The following is a 21,435-nucleotide window of genomic DNA, read 5'->3' as shown; positions in this document are numbered from 1 at the left end:
TGAAGCCGAGGTATCACAGTGGGCATTTAAGACAAAACGCACGAGGGGGAAGTAGATAAGACATTAGCAAAACTCCAACGGTTAAATTTTTAAATTCAGCAGCCAGTTTAGCTCAGTATTATTAGCTAATAATCTAACCGTTAACTCCTGCTCGTGCCTGCAGCGCATGGGTGGCGCTAAAGCTTCACGCGAGGTCACCGTTGCGTCCTTAACAACGGTCCTAGCAACGACACACGGGGTTTAGTGAAAGAGCTAACTAACGTTTTCTTTCGCTTATGATAACTTTGCACAAGTACCAGCATGAGTTCAGCGAGGAAGAAGAAAACAAATACAACTGATAGTTTCGCGTTCTTGCCACCAAACCCACCACCGGTAAGTTTATCTAAACACGTCTCAAATAGTTTGTGTCAAACACAAAGCTAGTCGATACCTCCTATATTATATATATGATATACATGACATATATCATGTATATCATACTCTTTGTCAGGTCCACAGAAAGCAGCCATGGATGGATGCAATACCTTCATTTTCCCTGTTTCCTCCACTCCGGCCGACACCTCAAGGGACTGAAGCAGCTGTGAATAGTGAGTTCTGATTACATTGGGCTATTCTAGTAACTACTTTAAGGACCGTGTTATTTCTGCTGATCTGTTCGCCCTGTGTGTGCTGTAGGAGAGGACCTGATCGATGGGGCGGTCAATGGACCCAGAAGCCGGAACCTGCTTCAGAGCAGGAAGGCCGTGCAGATCTTTCGGACGTCCAAGCATGGCAGCAGCAGCAGCAGCCTCACAGAAATAAAAAAGCGCAAGAATCTCCGTGCAACTCTGGTTAAATTCATATGGTGAGTTGGTGTATTTTTGTTTATAAAGTTTAACTATCCACATCATTTAGAAGCAATTGTTGTGACTCACATTTCTCCACTCTTTTTAGTCAGGAGGAGGAGGAGGAGGAGGAGGAGGACGGAGACTCTCCACCATGTGGCTCTTCCAAATTTACAGCAAAGAATAACCGTGAAATGGTGAAAAGAGAGCCATACTTGAAACCTTGTATTATAGCACAGACCCCCTTTTGTCTATGTGCCCATAATGAAGGTGTTGTGCCCATCAGAATCTTTTCAAGACACTTGATATGGTGGCCTTTTGTTTTGTCGGTCTCATTGTTTTTAGTTGCTAGGTAGGATACTTTCTCAGTGCAGTCTTTGTTTAATATAAGAACGAAATCTTCGATATAATTGGAATTCTACTATCGCTTGTACTAAACAACACATCTAAGTACAATTTTTATTTTTTTAATTTAGCATTTGCAGTGGTCTAGTTTACACATAAATAAGTGAACACAACATGGAAAAGGAATATTTACTGATAGTCAATGTTGTGCCCTTAATATGTATGACATGCTCCACAACAATTTAACCCTCCCTTCATTATCCAGTTATCATCACTGTCACCAAAAAATAAATAAAATTCCTTTTCAAGGTATTGTTTGTTCAAAATGTGGCGACTGAGAATAGTTTGTGCTGTTCTATCTTGTCAGAGATACAACTACTACATCCAGAAAGGGGTAGACCTGGAGAATGTGGCTCCTCTGGAAGAATCTTGGCTGGAGAACATTCAGGAAATGGTTCCCTACCACCTGAGGAGCCTGAGCACGCCTTTTGAGCTACTGGTCGATGAGATTAAGGAGGACTATCTGCTCAGCATCAAGACAGCAATCTGTATTTAATTACATTTAAACTATGATAAACTAATAGTATTATAATAACAGTGTTACCCCAAAATAAGTGATGACTGGGTGACTTGTAATACACAAGACTGTGGGAATAAAATATTGTTTGTTTTACTATCTTTTGTTTGTGATTGCAGTGCAATTTACATTCAGAGATTCAGAAAATGACGAGGACAAACTGAAAAAGCTGCCCCCCCACAGGCTTGAGTAAGTCAGCAGGACGTGACGGAGAATGTTGCATGTGTGTCTTGTGAGAAGTATAAAGTGCCTCTGCCTACGTGTACTGTGTAGCATGGACGGCTAAATAGAGATTATGTCTTTTCTAAGCAGTGACTGGAAGTCCTTCAGCATTATGAATCATACAGTTTGCTGGAGGAAATGAAAAGTCTGTTCTTCACTGTCCCTCTGATATGTGTCACTGTCAGAATGGAGGTAATGCCAAAACCATGGAACAAAGCCTTTGTCCATTCACGGAAGATGATGAGAGATAAACTTCACTCTATCAACCCCACTATGCTGCAGGTGCTGAACATGTGGCATGTCGTTTACAAGTAAGTATGCAATTATATGACTTGGGGTTCATTGTCTTTAGAATGAAACTGAAATCTAAATAGGCGTTTAGTGAGTTTGATTAACGTAAGTCAAATTAGCCTTTAAAAATGTATTTAATTAATTATTATAAATGAAAAAACAACATACTGTGTTCAATATTTTTTAGATCTTTTATTCTATAATGCTTAATTAAAAACACACATACATTAGTACTTGCCAGCAGGCTATTATGCATTATTGAATGTTACTCTAAATTCTATTCATCAAATATGGTAACTGTAGGTCAATTATTATGCTAATGTATAACATATGGCAGTTGGGAGCACCGTTTTCAGCTGAAAATGAAGGTATTTACACAGCAAATAATAAAACATATGTGCATGATTCTAAATTGTATTTTTAAATTCAAAATGTAAATTCAAAAAAGTTCAAACCTTGTATAAATAATTTCCTGTTTACAAAATTACGGCTGCTTTAACGGCACGGACAGCTTTTTTGAATAATAGAAAATGGTGTTAGGTCATTTAAAAAAATCTAAAATGTGTCTGTGCTTTTCTAAAGACACTTCTATATTATCCCATGTCACACACCCCTGAAAGTACAACTGCTGCAGTAGATCTATGTTTGTCTATCATCTCACCCTGCTGGATGACCTGCTTGCAGAAATCTCCGTCTGATAGATGTGGAGGAGTTCCACAGCAGAGAGGAGTCCATGGAGCTCCCTGAGTTTCAGCAAATTGTCACCAGACATGTTGATAATACCAGAGGAATCCTCCTCAAACAGTGAGTCCACTTAACTTAACACCAAGATACCCGTGCTCAGTTAAATACGTCTTCTAAGTTAACATTCGTAAAATTTATTGACGCTTTGACCATTTGACCATTCTCTGAATATAATCTTCAATTTGCTGTTTTCTACACCAGTTGGGTTCCCGAAGTGCAAAACATTTACTATCAGGGGTGCAGGTCCAAGCTGGTGCCGGCCTCGACACACAAAGCCAAACTGCTGTCTTTCTTCAACTGTGCCGCTGCACTGATGACCTCCCAGCTTCAGAGCCTTGCATTAAACTCAATGAGGGACTACACACACCTATTTTCACAAGACCCGGTAGGAGAATGCTTGCAAAATTGATATAATAACATAATTTAGAAGAGTCGAATGTCCTGGACTTGGAAGAAATGATCATATCATTTCATTAAATGTTTAGATTTTGACCGTTGACGTACAGGTGGACACTAACAGTTGCGTTCTTTCTCTGCCTTGTTTTGGTTTGCTCTCCACCATCTTAGCAGTCAGAGCGAGCCTATGAGCACCCGGGCTTTGTGCTGCATCTGATCCTGGAGGACGGGGAGATCAAGTTTGAGCCCGAACTCAAATTGTACGAGGAGGCCCTCCTTCAAGTCTATGAGCTCATGCTCGGGTCCATCAGCACGGTGCCTCGCGTGGAAACCAAACTGTTCCTTGAATGGGTAAGAGGGACAGTGTGTGTTTAGTATGCACACTTGGTTGCCAGTTTATTAGGTATCCCTAGTGGAAACTAATGCAGTTTAACACAACAACCCTGCAATAAATCCTACCTTTTTTGAAGGTTATAATTCACTTGTTGCATCAACTTTATGATAATTTTCAAGAATCCTTATTACAAGGTGTTTTTCTTATTTAGCCTTCCCTCACTGATGTAAATGGCGTATACAGAATAATGGAGACACCTGTCAGGATAACACAATTCGGTTCAACAGCACCCCAAACTGTAGCCTCCAAAATGATCATGAAGTTGAATCAACACTTCTCTTAAACAACAAAAACTCAGCATCATACTGTATGTGTCTCAGTAATTGTATGGCACATTGCGAATTATCTAAATACTTTTTTTTCCTGCAGTCTTGTTGTCCGGATGCCCTGTTCTGTATTTTAAAATCGCAGTAACTCATCATGGCATTGCGATAGTTAGTTTTTGTGTTTGCACCCTACTCCGTGTCTTCCTAGTCAAGCTCCCGAACTGGAAGCACCTTAAAGCCCATCATCCTGCCAGAGATTCTCCAGGCCCAGCAGGAGGAGGTGCGCAGTGTGTTCTGGGCTGAAAGTGTCAAGCCCAAGGAGTACGTCCACGAGTATGATGAATATGCCACGCTGGTATCCAGGCGGGCAGAGGAGGACGTGGAGCAGTTCCTCAGTGAGCAGCACTCCTTCCAGGAAATCATGGCGGAGGTGGTACACTACCAGCAGCTTGCTGAACGGATCCAGTACACATCATGCCAGGTACTTGATCAGCAAGAAGGAAGTCATCAGAAATGATAATTTGATGGCTGTAAAAGTTATATATTAGACATTTGAGACCATTAGCTGTTGGTGATATCTGAAGAAACCTATTATTACAAGAGTAGAATTTTTATGAGATTGGTAATGGTTCTTTACTCTCTAATACCAGAAATAACTATCACTCTGCATGGAACACTATCTAATAAATCCTGATAACTAAACAATCTGAAAACCTCAAAAGCACCAGTATTTATACCTTGATGTTTTCCGTGACTATGCTCGTATGAAAATCATCTCTTAAATGATGTTGATTGTGTTACTGACCAACACTTTGGGCTTCAGGTGGTACGTCTCAGCATGTTCGAGGTTCAGTCCCAAAAGCTTATCCACTCTCTTGTCAAACGTGCTCAGCAGCTACAGCAGAAACTGGTTTCTCGGATGCTACAGGACCATCAGGAAATCAACAAGAAGTCAGTTGGTTGGAAATACAAATTGTGCCGGTCAAAAGTAGCACCCTTTTTAGTTTTAGTCTCTGTGTTAGCTGCTGTATTGACCTCTATCCCAATGGTGCCCCTTAGCTCCAGGCTCTGCCATAATCAGATTGTAGGTCTGTGAGAACCTTTGCATATGCCACTGAATTAATGCTCTTCCACCCACAGGCTCTGTGATGAATTTGAGAAGATTGCAGAAAAGGCACTGAGCACACCAACTGACACGCAGGAACTGATCCAGCTTAAGGTGACTAGCCCAAATTCTTGTCTCACAGACAAGCTTGGTGCAGTGAGTTACAGGATATGCAATTGTCCCCCACAATTCTGTCCACAAAGCAGTCGGGCATGACATTACGCTTTAAAGATACAGTCAGTAATAAGAGATGAAAACTTTACATGTTTTTGTTCACACCGCCTAACTGGACTGTGGCAATGGCAGTAAGTGAAGTGCTATACTACTGTGCGTTGTTGCCCTGTACTCCCATCCAGGCCTTCATTAGTAAGGTGGAGACCACAGAGATGCCTCTGTTGGCGCAACGATTGGCAGACTCCAGCACACAGTTGTGTTTCCTGATGGACTTTGTCACCCTCGCACCATTGGACATGGAGCTCAACACACAGACCTTCCAGTGGCACAAGCGTATGCCATCCATCTTTAAGGAACACCAACAGATCATTACGGAAAAGACAGAGCAATATCAGAGGGACCTTCAGGTCTGTGTTTCTACACTATCTATCGAACCCATTGATTTGTTGACTGGAATCTGGACGTTATTGCATCAGAACTGTAGGAATAAATTGTTAATGTGAATGGAAAAAAAAAGAAAGTATTGCTAGAGAACAAAGAGGGCATTTCTGTTTGTGCATTCCAGATGTGCCGCGACCAATTTGTGGAAGAACTGGAGAGCTACAGCGTACAGGTGGAGGAGTATACCAGCTTTGGTGAGCTGTCAGATCTCTGCAACTACTTGAAGAAATCCCAGGCCCTCAATGCTAAACTGGAGTTAGCCATGGAAAAGGTACACAAGGCTTTCAATGCTTGAAAATATAGGAGTAGAAAAAAAGCAGTTCAAAACTGTGGCAACAGCTCTGTCAAAGGAAAGCTATGGAAAGTGACAGAAGGCCAATATGGTACTAAATCATGTAGACAAAGTTTAATTATACTGATACCAGAAACATGATAATACATATAGCATGCAGTGTCTTTGTTTGTATCAGTGCAGGCCATTTTACATTGGTGGATAAGATCCAATCTGCTTGCGGTATGATTCGATGCTGAGCATAACATTTGATTTTAGAAGTACTTCACTTAACACATTATATTTAAGAGCAGATGATGTATGAATTAGTGGTCGTGGATAGACCTGCTTCTGATTGAAAGATACACAATCATTGCACAGTGGATCATTGCATTGTATTTGAAGTTGAATTGCAGTATGTGCTTTTAAATATATAACCTGTAGAGGGCAGCATTTGCTGTAAAAAAAAAAAAAAAAAAGTCACAGTCACAGGTGTTGTAGGAGGCTTTGTGAGGTTTTTGTCATCCATACATTGACATTCATCTATTTATCCTTCTATGTTTTCTTTCTTATGTCTTTGTCTACTTCTTCGTTCCTTCTATGCTTCCATCCGTGCTTCTCTTTCAACCTTTTGCCACTCTGGAAAGATAAATAATTTCAATCTGGAGGAGGAGGCCTATGGCTGGTCTGTGTCCCAGTACCCGCAGCGTAAGAAGATCCAGGACAATCTCACACCCTTCCTGCGCCTCTATGAGACAGCCACTGCTTTCCAAAACCAGTACGAGCAGTGGCTCCATGGACCGCTTTCGGATGTGAACCCAGACAAGGTACCAGAGTTTGGAAATTCCTTTGTTATTAAGTTGGACATTATGTCATTACAGCGTCAGTGCTGCTTAGGATGCCGTCGTACCTCCTGAACTGTGTGTGTACTGGGATGTTGCCGGATGTATTTGTGTCACACTATTAGTTGTAAATTGTAAATTGTGATTGCCAGCAGTAACAGCAGGATCTGAGTATAAAGCTTTGTTTGAAATTCTGTGTTCTTTGAAAACTTTGACAGCTCTCTTTCTCTCTCTCTCTCTCTCTCTCTCTCTCTCTCTCTCTCTCTCTCTCTCTCTCTCTCTCTCTCTCTCTCTCTTTCTCTCTCTCTCTCTCTCTCTCTCTCCCTTTAAAGCTATCCAGCTATTCAGTTTCATTCACAATAACTCTACAGGATTTAAAAAGCGGCCTCTCCTGCTCACTGTTACACACACACACCTACACAGGCATTTATGGATTTCAGTCTTCAAACATACTGTATGTCATAAATCAATCATGTTGCATATCAGTCTTTTTGCTTTGATTGGCTGTGTCTACACAACATTGACGGGACATCTTCTATAGCTCGTTAGAGACGGAGACGTGCAGGTGTGAATACATGTTCACAAACACACTCATTTGCCCCATTGTTCTGTTCCCCACTGTTTGATTGACATCTCTGTTTCTGTCTGTACTGATGTTGTAAAGCAAGACAACTCTAATTGGCTCTTGTTATAGCAATCGTTAGGCAAACCTTTTTTTTTTGTATAGCATCTTTCAACAACAAGGCAATTTAAAACACTTTATATTAGACATAAAGGGGCGTTAAGACGAGATATAAAAAAAACACAAGGCAATATAAGAAGACACTTATAAATATGATTTTTTAAAAACAGTGGTATTAAACTATTCGGTACAGCCCTATATTACTCTAACATGGCTACTATTAAAAATGTGGTATTTGGTACTCATTCTAGTCTTAGTACTTCTAGTGCTTCTACTACAACCACTAACAGTATAGTGTATTTAGGACAAAGACACATCTCACTTAAGCAACCGCTCTGAATCACTCAAGCCTGCCCTGCCAACAACTTCACAACTCCTCTCCTGTGTTGACTTCATTTACCATTTTGTGATAGGACTTAACTTTATATATATATATATATATGTATGTATGTATACTGTTTGGTATAATGGAATGTTTTATTATATTAATTCAGTTGGTCATTTTTAATTCATAGTCACTCTATTTGTTTCTGGTGTCTTTGTAACCCTTATAGTTAGAGATGGATGTTGGTAACTACTGGCGCACACTGTACAAGCTGGAGAAAGGCTTCAGTGATGTACCCAAAGCCCTGAGCTTAGCCACCGCTATGAAGACTAAGGTGGAAGACTTCAAGGAGCGCCTTCCTTTAGTGCAGGTACGAACAGAACAGAAACATTTAATATCTGTAGAAGAAGTCAAAATAACTTTAGTTTCAATTACTTTGACATCTTACTAATAATTCATCGTAGTGTCTTTCTAATAGATTATGTCTACTATAAGTATAAAGTTTAAGTCATGTTTTACTACTCCTCCTTCATAGATACTGTGCAACCCAGGCCTGCGTGATCGCCACTGGGACACCATGTCGGAGGTGGCTGGCGTCTCCCTGCAGCCAGCTGATGAGCAGGCCTGCGTGGCTCAGTTCCTATCTATGCGCCTGGAACAGCACCTGAGCAGCTTTGAGGGCATCAGTGAGGTGGCCAGCAAGGAGTACTCCCTAGAGAAGGCAATGGAGAAGATGGCCAGTGAGTGGGGCGACATAGAGTTCAGCCTCCTGGCCTACCGAGACACGGGCACCTCCATCCTGTCATCTGTGGACGAGGTGCAGATGCTGTTGGACGATCACATTGTGAAGACACAAACCATGAGGGGCTCGCCCTTCGTTAAGCCATTTGAGGTGGAGATACGGTAAGATATGAGAAGATTTACTTGAGAATTATTTAGCTTGTTTGAAAAAACAGCAATTCGCTAATGTTGTAAAGTAAGTACACATGGTAGGCCTAGTTAAAAGTACGAAACAGGACTCTTTAAGTTTTATTGTTTGTTAATCAACAGCTTCTACTTGGTAGTAAACTGGTGCAATAATGCCCCAGCGTTATGTTTTCACCCTGGCAGCTATGTTATCTTCTGTTTGTGCTGGTGGATATTTCTGTGTTTGGTGAACCACTCCTGACAGGACAGGACACACAGACTGAAATATCATATGAGAAGCTGTCTGAAGCTAAAGACCTGAATGGTTTGTCTGTCTCAGGATTGTAGTTAAGATATTCTTTGTGAAAGTACGGCTTCAATTGAGCATACTGTGTAATTCATTCAGGTTTTTATCTGCCTCTGAGTTCAGCCAATGATGGCATTTCCCCGTCCACTGTAATTTGTGAGATCATGTTGTTTCCAGGCACAGTTTGACACGGGATTCCCTGTAGCTTTTAGAAACGTATTTTGCAATACTTGGCAGGAGGCTAAAGTAGCTACTGTGAAGTTTTCTTTATGAATTCTTTTGTAATATCACATGAGGCCTTTTTAATGCCATTAGGTAGATTTGTGGGTGTGAGTGGACGATTACTCCACTCACACCCACCCACTCCGAGAGACAATCCCAGCTACATTTTATATTGAGGGGCGAATTCACCAAGTATTGCGGCTGCTGACAGCATCATAATTTACGCATCATTTTCAACCGTTATCTGCCTCGTTTCAAGGTCAGATTCACAAAAGATATTGTGCTAATGATATTACAGCGAAAACTCACCTATAAAGTTTTGCAACTGAATGCAATTAGCCTTATTTTGTTAAGGGACAAGATGGAAATTGTTTGTTAATTTGTTTATACAAGAACCGTATTTTTCCTTTGTTTTTTTCTGATGTATTTTCAAAATTACAGGTATATGGGAGCTATATAATTTTTTTTTTCATGACACAACTCATTGCATCCATCATCACGGGAAACTCTGAGTGAAACACTCATGAATGCTCTTAAGTTACCACCAACGCTCTGAAGATGCAAATAATTTCACTGTAACTGAATGCGGTTATTAGCACCGATTTTTGTGAATTGGACTGCTTTGCATATAAAGGGGCCAATTTTGTGCCAAATGTATGCTTATTACCATATTAATTTAAATATGTGCAAATAGCTCAAGAGAACAGAGAAGCTATTTGCTTGGCAGCGAAGTTAGGAGTGCATTTCACTCTTTGCAGGGGTTTCTTTTTGTCTTATTTGTGCAGGGTTAGCGGCCGCAAAAGCCATGCAATCCTGTTGGGAATTCGCCACTGAGTGAACTGACCACAGATCAGAGGATATCTGGCAATAAATGCAAAATGATATGAAGAAACATTCAGGATTCCCAAACCTGCTTACCTTCCATTCTAGGCTTCTTAAATGATTTTGTTTTCCCAGTTAAGTGATATTAATTGTAGTTGTATATTCCCACTCACATGTACTCATCTTCTTCTGTAGAGAATGGGAGGGAAAATTGATGCTCCTCCAAGAGATCCTGGATGAATGGTTGAAGGTGCAGTCCACTTGGCTCTACCTGGAGCCCATATTCAGCTCCCCGGACATCTTGATTCAGATGCCTGAGGAGGGACGCCGTTTCAGAACTGTTGATAAAACCTGGAGGGACACCATGAAACAAGTTTCACTGGTAAGATTGTATTATTGCAGCAGGGTGCAGTCATGTTTAGGAAGACCTTCTTACAAGGGACTCTTTGTGGAGGGGCATGATCATTAGGATCAGGAGATCCAAAAGGCGGAATCCAAAGGGGGGGATCTACCAGGGCAGGTAATGCCAAGATAAGAGCCCTGGACCACAATCATAACTGTAAGGGGGAACTGCAGCATATTAAACAGATATGTCAAAAATGGCCATGAATGGCTTTAGGTTTGTAATATACTATGTTAGTGCAGTCCACGGATAATCTGGAAAAAGGTTGACAAATAGGGATCTTACGGTAACCCATCAAAACAACTATTAGTGGAAGAAAAACTCAACCTATAATTTCTGAGTAGCCAGACATCTGCTGTTGAAAGAAAAGTACTGGCTGACCTTGCTGAATGCAACAGGTAGTAAAATCACTTGGCTCCAAAAATATGTGTGCAATCCTATGGCTGTTTTAAATGTATTGACGTGTCCCGATCATAGGGAGGGCTTGTCACCCATTAAGAAAATAAATACCCTTGTTAAATAAACCTAAACTATAAGGTCTAATGCTAAATATTTAGGACATGGTCCATCTTTTCATCAGTAACAGTATGGATAGTTTGAGGAGCACACAGTGTCATTCTGTCCAAGAAAAAGAAAAGAAAAGAAAAGCACAGTGCCAGCCGATTATATGTTGGTCGAACAGGAACACATTCAACAATCAAATTGGTGTATTGACGGTACAGAGCCATTTCCTACAGAAGGGTTGCTGTTTTTGTATTATTTCCACACAACTGGAGTGATAATGGTCCTCTGTAACTGCACCACACATTTAAGTAATGAGAAAGAAGAAGAACCAATTGTTGGAAATAGTGACATGCTGCAAGCCTGATCAGAAAGTAGAAGCAGGGAAGCAGACAAGGCTGTGCAGAGATAGAGAGAGAGAGGCAGGAGGAAAAAGGAGAGAGAGAGAGGGGGAGAGAGAGAGAGAGAGAGGGAAGCAGGAGGAAAAAGGAGAGAGAGCAAGACAGAAACAACAGAGCGAGGATAGAGAGTGTTGCACCAGCATCCTCAAAGAGTTTCCAAAGGGTAATTGGCGTCCTCAGTAGACCTGAAATGAGACGCATCAATTTCAGACAGTGTCCTCTAGAAAGCCCAGCCTGACTGCACCATCAAATAGGAATTATGGATTTTGTCTGGAGGGGGCAGGGCCGCACCGAGCCACAAAGAAAATGAGGTCACCAAGGGACAGGCAGCCTACACATGCAGATGTGCACGCGTACTGTCCCGTCCACTGTGAGTTGTGTATGCACGGGGTTATGGAGCAAGTTTTACACTTGCATTTGCACTTATCCAGCTGCAGGAAAGGTTTTCTTTATTGTCTTTAGTTTACCAAGGTTTCTTAAGTTTGTCAAGATTTTGTTAAAGGGACAGTTTGCCCTCAAATCCAAACTGCATATTTTTCTTCTTACCTGTGGTGCTATTCATCAGTCTAGAGCATTTTGGTGTAAGTTGCCTAATTTTATATAATGGGACTATATGGCTATTGGCTTATGGTGCTCGAAGCGCCAAAAATACATTTGAAAAACTTCCAGAAATCATGACCCTGTTACTCAAGATAATTAATCCAAAGACCATATTGTGAGCATTTTCGTGTAGCAACTCTTTTCTTTCAACCATAGTTCATGCATGAAACAAGCCGAGTGCCATACAGTGCATTATATTGGAGAGAAGGCAGAGATCTCTACGACTGATATCTCCAAAACTAGGCAACTCAAACCAAAACAATCTAGATTGATAAATGGCAATGCAGGTTAGAGGAAAAATATGTATTGTTGATTTTTGAGATCCATGAGATTAACTCAGTAAGTACTGTGTGTATACTGAGAAATCATTCTTGTAAATTATGCCAATGTTAGATAAGATACATTTAAATCTACTGATAAACAGAGACTATAATATACTGTATAATTTAATGGTTGATTGCATCATACTTATTTGATAAAAGTAATTTAAGATGGAAATAACATACAACAACAACAAAAACACTGGTACTGAGGTCCTCTGTCAAACACAGATCCTTTGTGTTTGGTAGACAAACGCACCAAGAACACATTTACAGTACATAGTTTAGTTAATGTTGATGTGCTTGTATTTGATTTAGCATTGCAAAAAAGACGTTATCCTAATGTGTATGATGTAACCTGGTGAGAAGCTGAGTTCCCTTAATGGGTTTAGACACTCAGGAAGGATTTTTCATTGTTACCAGCTGTGTGATTTAATGAGAAAGTAAATATGCTATTTTGATACTTGGATTTTCTTTCTTAGTAAGTTAATTGTGTAGGGCACTGGAGATCGTCAAACATCTTTATATAACTATATAATTATATAACTATTGCTTACTGTTTCAATGACAGAAACACAGGCAAAAGCAGTGTGTAAGGGCTCTAATCCTTGTCCCAGTAGTATCCCCTATGTGTTTGAGAGCAATTCTACTCATTGGCTTTTCTCCAGGACCTTTTAATGCAAATGGTTGGAGCAAGACAAGGGAAAACATGTCATTATGCGTTAGTTTGTTCATCACATTTGGCTACTTGGCTGAATTTTTCTTGAGTGTTGTTGCGATTGTGTAAGAAATGTGATCACTATAAGTTGCCTGACATATTAACATGAAAAACACTTTGTTGATCATAAATATATATCATCAAAATTAAGACTCAAAGCTAACTTGTTTCTACCATCCTGAGACTGTCCTAAAACATATTTGAGACACTATGAACACAATCAGCTGAAGTTGGAAGTATGGTGGTGTGGCCCATCTACCTTGAAAGCACAATATTATTTTTTTTCCATCTACAGTAGGTTGCTATTCTCCCAAACTATCCCAAGTGGTCATTTGGACACAGCAGTTAGAGATTCAGAAAAAGCCACTTCCAGCCATTCATTCTGGCACTGTATGTAAACTAACTTCTGATTATTAGTGATAAAAATGAGACTATAATTTGATTTGAGTTATTTTCTATGTCTTTGTTGAGTTGAGTCATGTGAGACAAGTGAGTCGATCTCTTGTAAGGTTCGCAAGAATTATGCATTTTAGGGTATCTCAGTAGATGGGATAGCACTAAATTAAAAACTAGGTTTGTCAGAAAATGTATTACGTTTGGGGAAAATGTAAACCAGGGGGGCCAAGTGACTACTCTTTACTGGAAGGGTCAGCAATTGAATTTTGTAATCCACGCACTGAATGGCTACCAATGTGGACATGAATAACTGCCATGAATAGAGCCATCAGTGATGTCAGTAGAATATTCTGTTCATAGAAATTGTTGGAAAAGGGTACGGTGAGGTGATCCCAAATGATGGCAGCGGGCGTCCTGAATCTAGTTGCTCCACAGGACATTTGAACACTGTTCAGTTATTTATCTAAATTACTTTAGAAACAAAACTAATAATACTGTTTACATGTACCTTTTAACTATTTTCAACTAATACTAGGAAGTATATAATACCACAGGCTAAGATTTATGATTTATTTATTTATTATACTCTTCTTCTTCTTCTTCTTCTTCCTCAATACCTAGTTTCCTGATAAGTTTAAAGCAAATGATTATACACCCCCATACCGTGGAGGCCAGCTATAGGAGAAACATCCCTCCTCATAGGCGTATACTGCATCAAAATCTTGACAAAGAACACATCCCTTCATCTCGTCCATGGCATTGATCAGCAGCGCATGAAATTGGAATCATCTCAACTCCATACTACCACAGGGCTGGAGTGCAGCTCTCCTACCCACAGATCACTTCAGGGTTTTTTCGCCCAGGCTGTTGTCATCAGATCAACCACTGGGAGTTGCTCAAGATCCACTGATCATCCAGCGCCTCACAGCCTCCACATCTTTTTTTTTTTTTATTCACCGCCTGTTTTAATGTGTCACTTATCTACTACTGCGTAGACACTTGAAGAAAAAAAAACCCCCATCAATTTAAAAGACTCATTTCTGTGAACCTGCCGTCTTTCGACATTGCAGCACACCAAACCTTTGCCCCCTCTAATGAGCTGAGGATCGGAGAAACAGTTAACCATCTGAGGTCATGAAGGAGATGACTGACATATTGGTTACTAATAGACTGATGTGTTCACCCAGTACACCACAATAGTCAGCAAAGGAGTAGCTCACTTAATATTATAATCATGCTCTTGCTGATATAATGCTCTGCAGAATGTGCCTTGAACAGGACATTATTTGTGTGGTGTGTGTCAGATTGGAACAAAGAAATATACTCTCTTTAGATTATGTTTTTTAGTTTTTTTCGCCACACAGATTGCAGACCTGCCATATCAGCCGGGTACAGTTGCTGTCCCCATTGAAGCCATCTGTTTGGTGCATAAAACCCACATTATCACACATAATACATGCATTAGAGCATTGTTATCCCTTCACTGTGCTCATGAATAGCTTCCCGCTGGCAGGCTCAATATAAAAATAGCCCGGTTAGTACTTTGTCCGGATGAAATCTATGAAAAGCTAGAATCACTGTTCATCAATCAGTCACCCTTAGCCAGTATAATTAAATGTCCCACTGAAACACAGTCAAAGCTTGATCATTTGATTTAACCTTTGAGGTGAGTTTCAGTTACTGTAGCTTTGGTCTTTTCTATGGATTATTGTCTAAAAACAAAAAAGGTTTTGATCTCTCATTTGTACCATTTGTTTATCACTTGTATCACATGCTGCCGCCAAAAGGGGAAAAAGTCACTTTGACATGAGTCATCAGCCACTGCTTCCACTTAAGTCATCATAAGAAATCCAAAGCAAATCATGAGAGATCAAAAAATAATTTGCATCCCATTCTAGATACTCTTTGTGGTTGTGGTTTCAAAGAGAACTTAATTAAAAGCATGTTTCAGTGGCTGCCCCTCCTTTTAATGGACAGTAACCCTTACTTGATACAAACCAGAAGTTGTGCCACGTCAAAGTAATGCAACGATGAACATCCTCTTCTTTGCTGCAGTCTTGATTGTAGATTTTTCCCGAGCATATGTAACCGTGAAAGGATTTTTTTCATTGTATTTTGTAGCAGCATTATAGCATCATTGCAATATCTTTTTTTGTTTCCAGCTCCACATACATTTAGTAATGACATTTTATTGATTCGTCGACGGTTTCGTCTGCATGTTGCTAGGAGATGTGAAAACTCTCACATCCTGCGAAAACGAGCTCAAGGCAAATTGATCACATCAAACAAAGATGAAAGTGCACCATCCTTTTTGTAGGCTTGCTATATCAACTGTAGCAGCTGTTTCCCTTGCAGTTTATATTGTTCCCATTTGCGAAAGCTAGAAAACGTGTCGTTCAGAAGCGTGGTGTTAGAGGGGGTTAATGGTGATTAAAACACTGTAGGGCAACAGAATAAAAATAGTTTTCTGTTGAGGAGTAAGAAAAAGCAGAGATGGCATCTTATGTTCCTCCATGTTTTTTTCACTGTGGCTCCATACTTGATTTTGCTCTTGATTTTGCTCCTTCCTGCATTTTAGTTTACTTTATTTTGCATTTTATTTTATTTTTTCAGAAGATAATAGACACTTTCATTTTAGAATGTTTTCCTGTGAACAGGTCCAGGCATTCCCTGTCCAACCTTGACAATTAGATGGACTTTTTTTCATGTAGGCACTTCCTGGGGGGTGACGATGCAGTGTGTTTGTTAGTGTACTGTACACACCAGATGATGTCAAAGCTGAAATATTTTATAGGTGCGAGACGGACCCTCAGGTGAAATCTCCTTTACTCTCCTGTCATAGATTTTTATTTTCAGGGCGCTGTGACAAGTGGGCCTCAGTGTGGAACATGGGGTGGATGTTTTGCTAAAGGAAGTGTGTTTTAGTGTTACCTTCAAGGCAGCAGTGCAGTGTTGAAAAATAATGAACACAACAAACCACTTTTCTCTCATATGTTTCCTTGATGAACAAAAAGGTTGCAGCATGTCGCCAGTGCTTTTGTGCATCACATACTGTATAAGGTCCTTTGCAGAGGGAGTAATAGTCATGGTGCAAAAGTCGGGGCTGTACAGTACCTGTCTAGGCAGCGAATGTGATATAATCGCTGCTTTCTTGCGTAGTGGCCTTGAGTGCTTCATTAGAAAAAGCGCTACGGTCTTAATTAGCACCTATGTGAAACTCAGAGAAAACAATGGGTAATAGCTGCCAATTTACCATCATCTCACTAAAGACTTGAAATTATGAGCTTGAAATGAGTCTGAGTGGACCTGAAAGTAGTAAAACATGTCCATTTATGTTATGATTAAATGAAAAGGCCCATGTTAGCTTTGAACTAAACTGTTCTCTCCTGCCTGTGTTAGGACAAGCACGCGTTGGCGGTGATAGCCATCGACAAGATGCTGGGGAGGCTGAAAACGTCCAATGAGCTCCTGGAGATGATCCTCAAAGGTCTCAATACCTACCTGGAGAAGAAACGTCTCTATTTTCCACGGTTCTTCTTCCTGTCTAATGAGGAGCTGCTGGAAATCCTCTCTGAGACCAAAGACCCTACAAGGTAAGCAGCTCAAACATGTAGGCATCACTATGCACCAAGTCATAGTGATATTTCTCATTATATTAAGAGAATGGTTGTTTAAAGTTTGACTACCCCCACAGTAGTGCTCATGATGAGCAGCGCCCTGGCTGGCCCCTTAGTAAAATACATGATTGTCCATCAGTAGCCTACTTAGTCAAAACTAGTGAGCAGACAATGATAAATAAACCTAACCCATACCAGTTTCTGTACCACAATATATATTTTTTCCATAAAAAAGACTGAGATTCAGCATTTGAAAGAAACAAATCTAGAAAAAGGAAATAGAAAACACTGTAAAATAGTTGTTGCCTTTGAGATACAAAATATTCTGCAAACTACCATGCTTACTCAGCCCCCACAGTCCGTACTGATAACCTACTCGTGTCTCATTTCACCCAGGGCGTTTGGTTAATAATGAATGCGATTCCAGACAGAAGAGATTCTCTTTTCTTTTTCACTCCACCATCCCTTTATTCTCTCTTTGGCTTCTGGGAATTGTCATCGCATCAGTAGAGATGCGCACAGTCACGACCTCTTATGTAAAGAAGGGAAGAGAGGGCAGTGTAGCGTCGGGAAAGCGCTCGATAGATTCGCCGAGAATTTCAGTCATCGGTCCCTGAACGCAGTGCTGGACTGACAAAAGGGCTCGCTTTGATTTCAGGGATGTAGAGAAAGCGAGGTACCAAAATGCCAAAGTTTTAATGCTTTGGCATTGTAACATTTCTATTTGCCCTGAATGGTTTTGTGCACAGCGAGAACAAGCAACAGTAGCAATAGAGATACACAGCAGTATGGAAAAGAGGAAATTCTTTGTTTACTGTGTGACATTCAACAAAAGTTAGTAATAATAAGTAGGACTTCAGCAAACATTGCACTTAAGTTGCACTGACCAAAGGCAACAACCGTTTTCGCAACAGCAAAAGTCACAGAACACAGTGTGAATGTGAATGAAAATATTGGTGAATGAGTGTCATCTTCTGGAGGTTTTTTAGGGGAGCAGCTGGATTAGATCACAATTCCTCAGTTAAACACTGACACATAGTCTAATTTAAGTCTTTAAATGTTACAAAAAGTCATAATCATAATATACAAAAACTGTCAGTTAGCAACCCTAAGTGGTTCATTGACCTTTCAAAGAGTAACACTAAAATTACTGTTAAACTTAAGTTGTGACATTAGAAATAATAGTTTGACTTAAAGGTACACTTAGTAGCTTTATTTTTTGTGCATCCTTTGGGTTTTAACTACTGCTTTGTGCTCTGCAAGCAATCATCAACATCCGAGCACAAATAAGCCAGTGCTGTAGTTATCCCACTAAACCAGGCTAAGTTTGACCTTTAGTGGACAAAAGCCAGCAGCTGGTGTTCAGGTGGAGATGCAGCCATGCAGGACAATTGTATAACATGGAAACAGATTTGGAAAAAAATAAAACCGGGATCAGGGACAGTAAAAATAAGTAGTAGCTTTAAGTTCTTCTCATGCTTCATGTCTGCAATCTTTCAATTCTTTTTTCAGTTTGTCACTGGAGGGGGACATGCGTTTAAATTGGGTGCATCATTACTCTTTTATGTAATAAATGTTAACATCTTTATCTGCTGGAATAAAGCAGCATGCACACTCTGTATTAATGTGGTGCACTAAACCACCCTTACTCTAGGGGGTTACCTATAACAATTAAAAGTGATTCACTATTCTTGCCTTACTCTCCTCCAGAGTGCAGCCCCATCTGAAGAAGTGCTTTGAAGGCATCGCTAGTGTGGTGTTCACTGACGTGCTGGACATCACCCACATGAAAAGCAGTGAGGGTGAAGTGGTGCAGTTGCTGGACATCATTTCCACGTCCAAAGCCAGGGGCCAGGTGGAGATGTGGCTCTTGGAACTCGAGAACGGCATGGTTGCCTCCCTGCACAAGGTGTTGTGTGGACTGTTATTGCGCTATTGTTTGAGCTTCACTTATACACACAAAGAAATGTTTTGTTTCTTGTGATGTTCAAACGAGATTTCAACACACCAGACTAGATGTTTGACTCCAAAATTGAGTATGGACTTCCAAAGCTTCTCCCCTATATGATTTCTAATGTCTTCCATGACGCAGGTGCCAGGTAGTTAAAACCTCTGTCCCCTTTGTGGTCTATTGTAGGTAATTGGGGAGGCAATCAAGGCGTACCCCAGTGAGTTAAGGATCAATTGGGTGCGTGCTTGGCCAGGCCAGACCGTGCTCTGCGTCTCCCAGGTCTACTGGACGAAGGATATTCATCAAGCCATTATTTCAGGACAAAAGGTAATCAACAGTTTATTGTATTTCTTTTTTCTTTTTTTTTTTTACATGCTTACGTATTCTGAATTACAGTTTACATATGTAGTGTCGGGGACCTTTCATACAGATGCTCACTTCCAGTTAGACCCAGTTCGTGCCTCTCATGTACCTAACATTGATTTTTCTAAAAGATACATCTCTTTGAAATCTCTTTGAGAAGACGTGCTGTTGTCTGGAAGGTATTTCAAGAATCCTCAAAGAGGCTTGTAACCATCTGGATAGAAAATAGCTTGTTCATGGCACGCATTTATTTTTATAATTTATTTTAAATATTTTGGTTCAAGTCATCCAATTCATGATTCATCTTAGTATTCATTTTTTAAATTTTTTTTTTTACAGATAGACTTAACCCACATTCAAAATTCAGTTAAAAAGCAAGAAAGCCATCATGTTTTCCTGGAACACATCATCCACAATATTCTCTGAAGTCCCATGTTAAAGCTGTAACCTTGGTAGCATACACTGTGAAGTAGGTCATGTCAGACAGTGCGTGAGAAACAGCCTAATAAAAAGATGTCTGAAGTTCTCAAGATGAGGTCAGCTGTAGTGATTCATTTTGGATAAATTGTGTTTCAAACTGATTACCTTTCAATGAACGTGTCACTTACAGTAATGACTAACCTGGTGGCTCCAAGCTACCATCTAATTCAAAACGGTTCAGCGGTTAAACAGAGACTGAAGTGTATTAAATCTGTCACATCAAATGAAGAGCACCTATATCTGATAAGCTGCCACATTTTATTTCGTACATGTAGCCAGCAGAGGTCTGTGCTTTAGTGCTGTTTTGGGAGGACCTTTCGGTTCATAGATGGCGTCTTGATAAAGTCCTCTCCAGCGTGCTCCGACTTCTATCTAATCATGCCTCTCTTCCCTCAGGCATTAGATGTCTACCTGGAGCAGAACAACAGACAGATTGACGACATTGTGGCACTTGTACGCGGCAAGCTGTCCAAACAGACCCGGGTGACTCTCGGAGCCCTCGTTGTGCTGGACGTCCACGCCAGGGATGTGCTCGCTACGCTGGTGCAGAAGGGAATAAGTGATGAGAATGACTTTGAGTGGCTTAGCCAACTGCGCTACTACTGGGAAGTATGTAAAAGTGGCAATCTGAGGATTAATTTCAACCCATGATATATACTCGGTGACTGACCTCTGAACTCCCACCCTGTGCAGGAGAACCACCTCCAAACCAAGATGATCAATGCCGGTTTGCCTTACGGTTATGAATACCTGGGCAACACTCCACGTCTGGTCATTACCCCACTCACTGACCGCTGCTACCGGTAAAGCATCTACACAAGTGTTCACTGTCTGCCTTTTTTCTAAAGCTCATGTGTTTGAGATGCTTGCAGCTAAAAAGTCGTATCTGTCTAATGACTTTACAAACCTTAAGTTGTAGGTAGCTACTTTTACTGCTACACTATTATAACCAATCACCTACCTTGTTAGTCTAATACAAGAGCTCTTGTTGTCCCATTTTAGATGCTAAATTCCTTTTCTTGTCCATCTTCATATTAGTCTGATCTTAAAGAGACAGTATACTGTTGCTGAGCTGCTGGGAGTTATTCCTTACTGTGTTTCTGGAAATAATTGATGTTCATCAAAACCTCTCTGTATGTGCAGGATGCTCCCCAGTTAGCAATCACTGCCAGAGCTTGGCCTACTACTGTCTCTATGAGGCGGGGGTAACTTTATCTGCTTTGGCTCTGAATGGCAGTTTACTCATCATTGCGTAGGGTTACAATAACATTAATGACCTTGTATTACTTTGGATTAATATTATATTAATTTTGATTATAGAATTTGGGTACAAAATTTGAAAGAGCAATAATACAGTGTGTGCTATAATCCAAATGGCATGAGATAATATGTATAAAGAGGGGTTATGAGAACCATGACAAACACTACAGTATATAGAAAAAAAATAATAATAATAAAAAAAAAAAAAATATATATATATATATATATATATATATATATACAGAGTGCTGTGAGCAATCACTTGATCG

The 21,435-nt window shown here is 40.3% G+C and overlaps 1 protein-coding gene across 1 annotated transcript in view; it reads left to right on the top strand.

The window, feature by feature from the left end:
* The first annotated feature begins 300 nt into the window (after nucleotides 1–300).
* The window catches only part of dnah7 (dynein, axonemal, heavy chain 7), a 71,784-nt gene continuing 50,649 nt past the window's right edge, over nucleotides 301–21,435 (top strand). Inside the window, exons 1-24 of the mRNA XM_068705166.1 lie at nucleotides 301–372; nucleotides 491–587; nucleotides 676–844; nucleotides 934–1,021; nucleotides 1,537–1,717; nucleotides 1,866–1,935; nucleotides 2,154–2,279; nucleotides 2,944–3,063; nucleotides 3,205–3,388; nucleotides 3,571–3,750; nucleotides 4,268–4,540; nucleotides 4,883–5,010; nucleotides 5,200–5,278; nucleotides 5,521–5,745; nucleotides 5,904–6,050; nucleotides 6,698–6,877; nucleotides 8,129–8,269; nucleotides 8,435–8,802; nucleotides 10,352–10,538; nucleotides 16,895–17,088; nucleotides 18,823–19,021; nucleotides 19,250–19,390; nucleotides 20,303–20,515; nucleotides 20,600–20,709. Of these exons, the coding sequence (XP_068561267.1) occupies nucleotides 301–372; nucleotides 491–587; nucleotides 676–844; nucleotides 934–1,021; nucleotides 1,537–1,717; nucleotides 1,866–1,935; nucleotides 2,154–2,279; nucleotides 2,944–3,063; nucleotides 3,205–3,388; nucleotides 3,571–3,750; nucleotides 4,268–4,540; nucleotides 4,883–5,010; nucleotides 5,200–5,278; nucleotides 5,521–5,745; nucleotides 5,904–6,050; nucleotides 6,698–6,877; nucleotides 8,129–8,269; nucleotides 8,435–8,802; nucleotides 10,352–10,538; nucleotides 16,895–17,088; nucleotides 18,823–19,021; nucleotides 19,250–19,390; nucleotides 20,303–20,515; nucleotides 20,600–20,709 (3,872 nt within the window). The remainder of the gene's footprint in view (nucleotides 373–490; nucleotides 588–675; nucleotides 845–933; nucleotides 1,022–1,536; nucleotides 1,718–1,865; nucleotides 1,936–2,153; nucleotides 2,280–2,943; nucleotides 3,064–3,204; nucleotides 3,389–3,570; nucleotides 3,751–4,267; nucleotides 4,541–4,882; nucleotides 5,011–5,199; nucleotides 5,279–5,520; nucleotides 5,746–5,903; nucleotides 6,051–6,697; nucleotides 6,878–8,128; nucleotides 8,270–8,434; nucleotides 8,803–10,351; nucleotides 10,539–16,894; nucleotides 17,089–18,822; nucleotides 19,022–19,249; nucleotides 19,391–20,302; nucleotides 20,516–20,599; nucleotides 20,710–21,435) is intronic.

This window comes from Cebidichthys violaceus, unplaced genomic scaffold, assembly GCF_023349555.1.
Source record: "Cebidichthys violaceus isolate CVI_PGR_0920_01 unplaced genomic scaffold, fCebVio1.0.p SCAF_11, whole genome shotgun sequence".
In the NCBI taxonomy this organism is placed as follows: Eukaryota; Metazoa; Chordata; class Actinopteri; order Perciformes; family Stichaeidae; genus Cebidichthys; species Cebidichthys violaceus.
The sequence above is the reverse complement of the archived record's forward strand: the minus strand, read 5'-3'. Positions and strand labels throughout refer to the sequence as shown.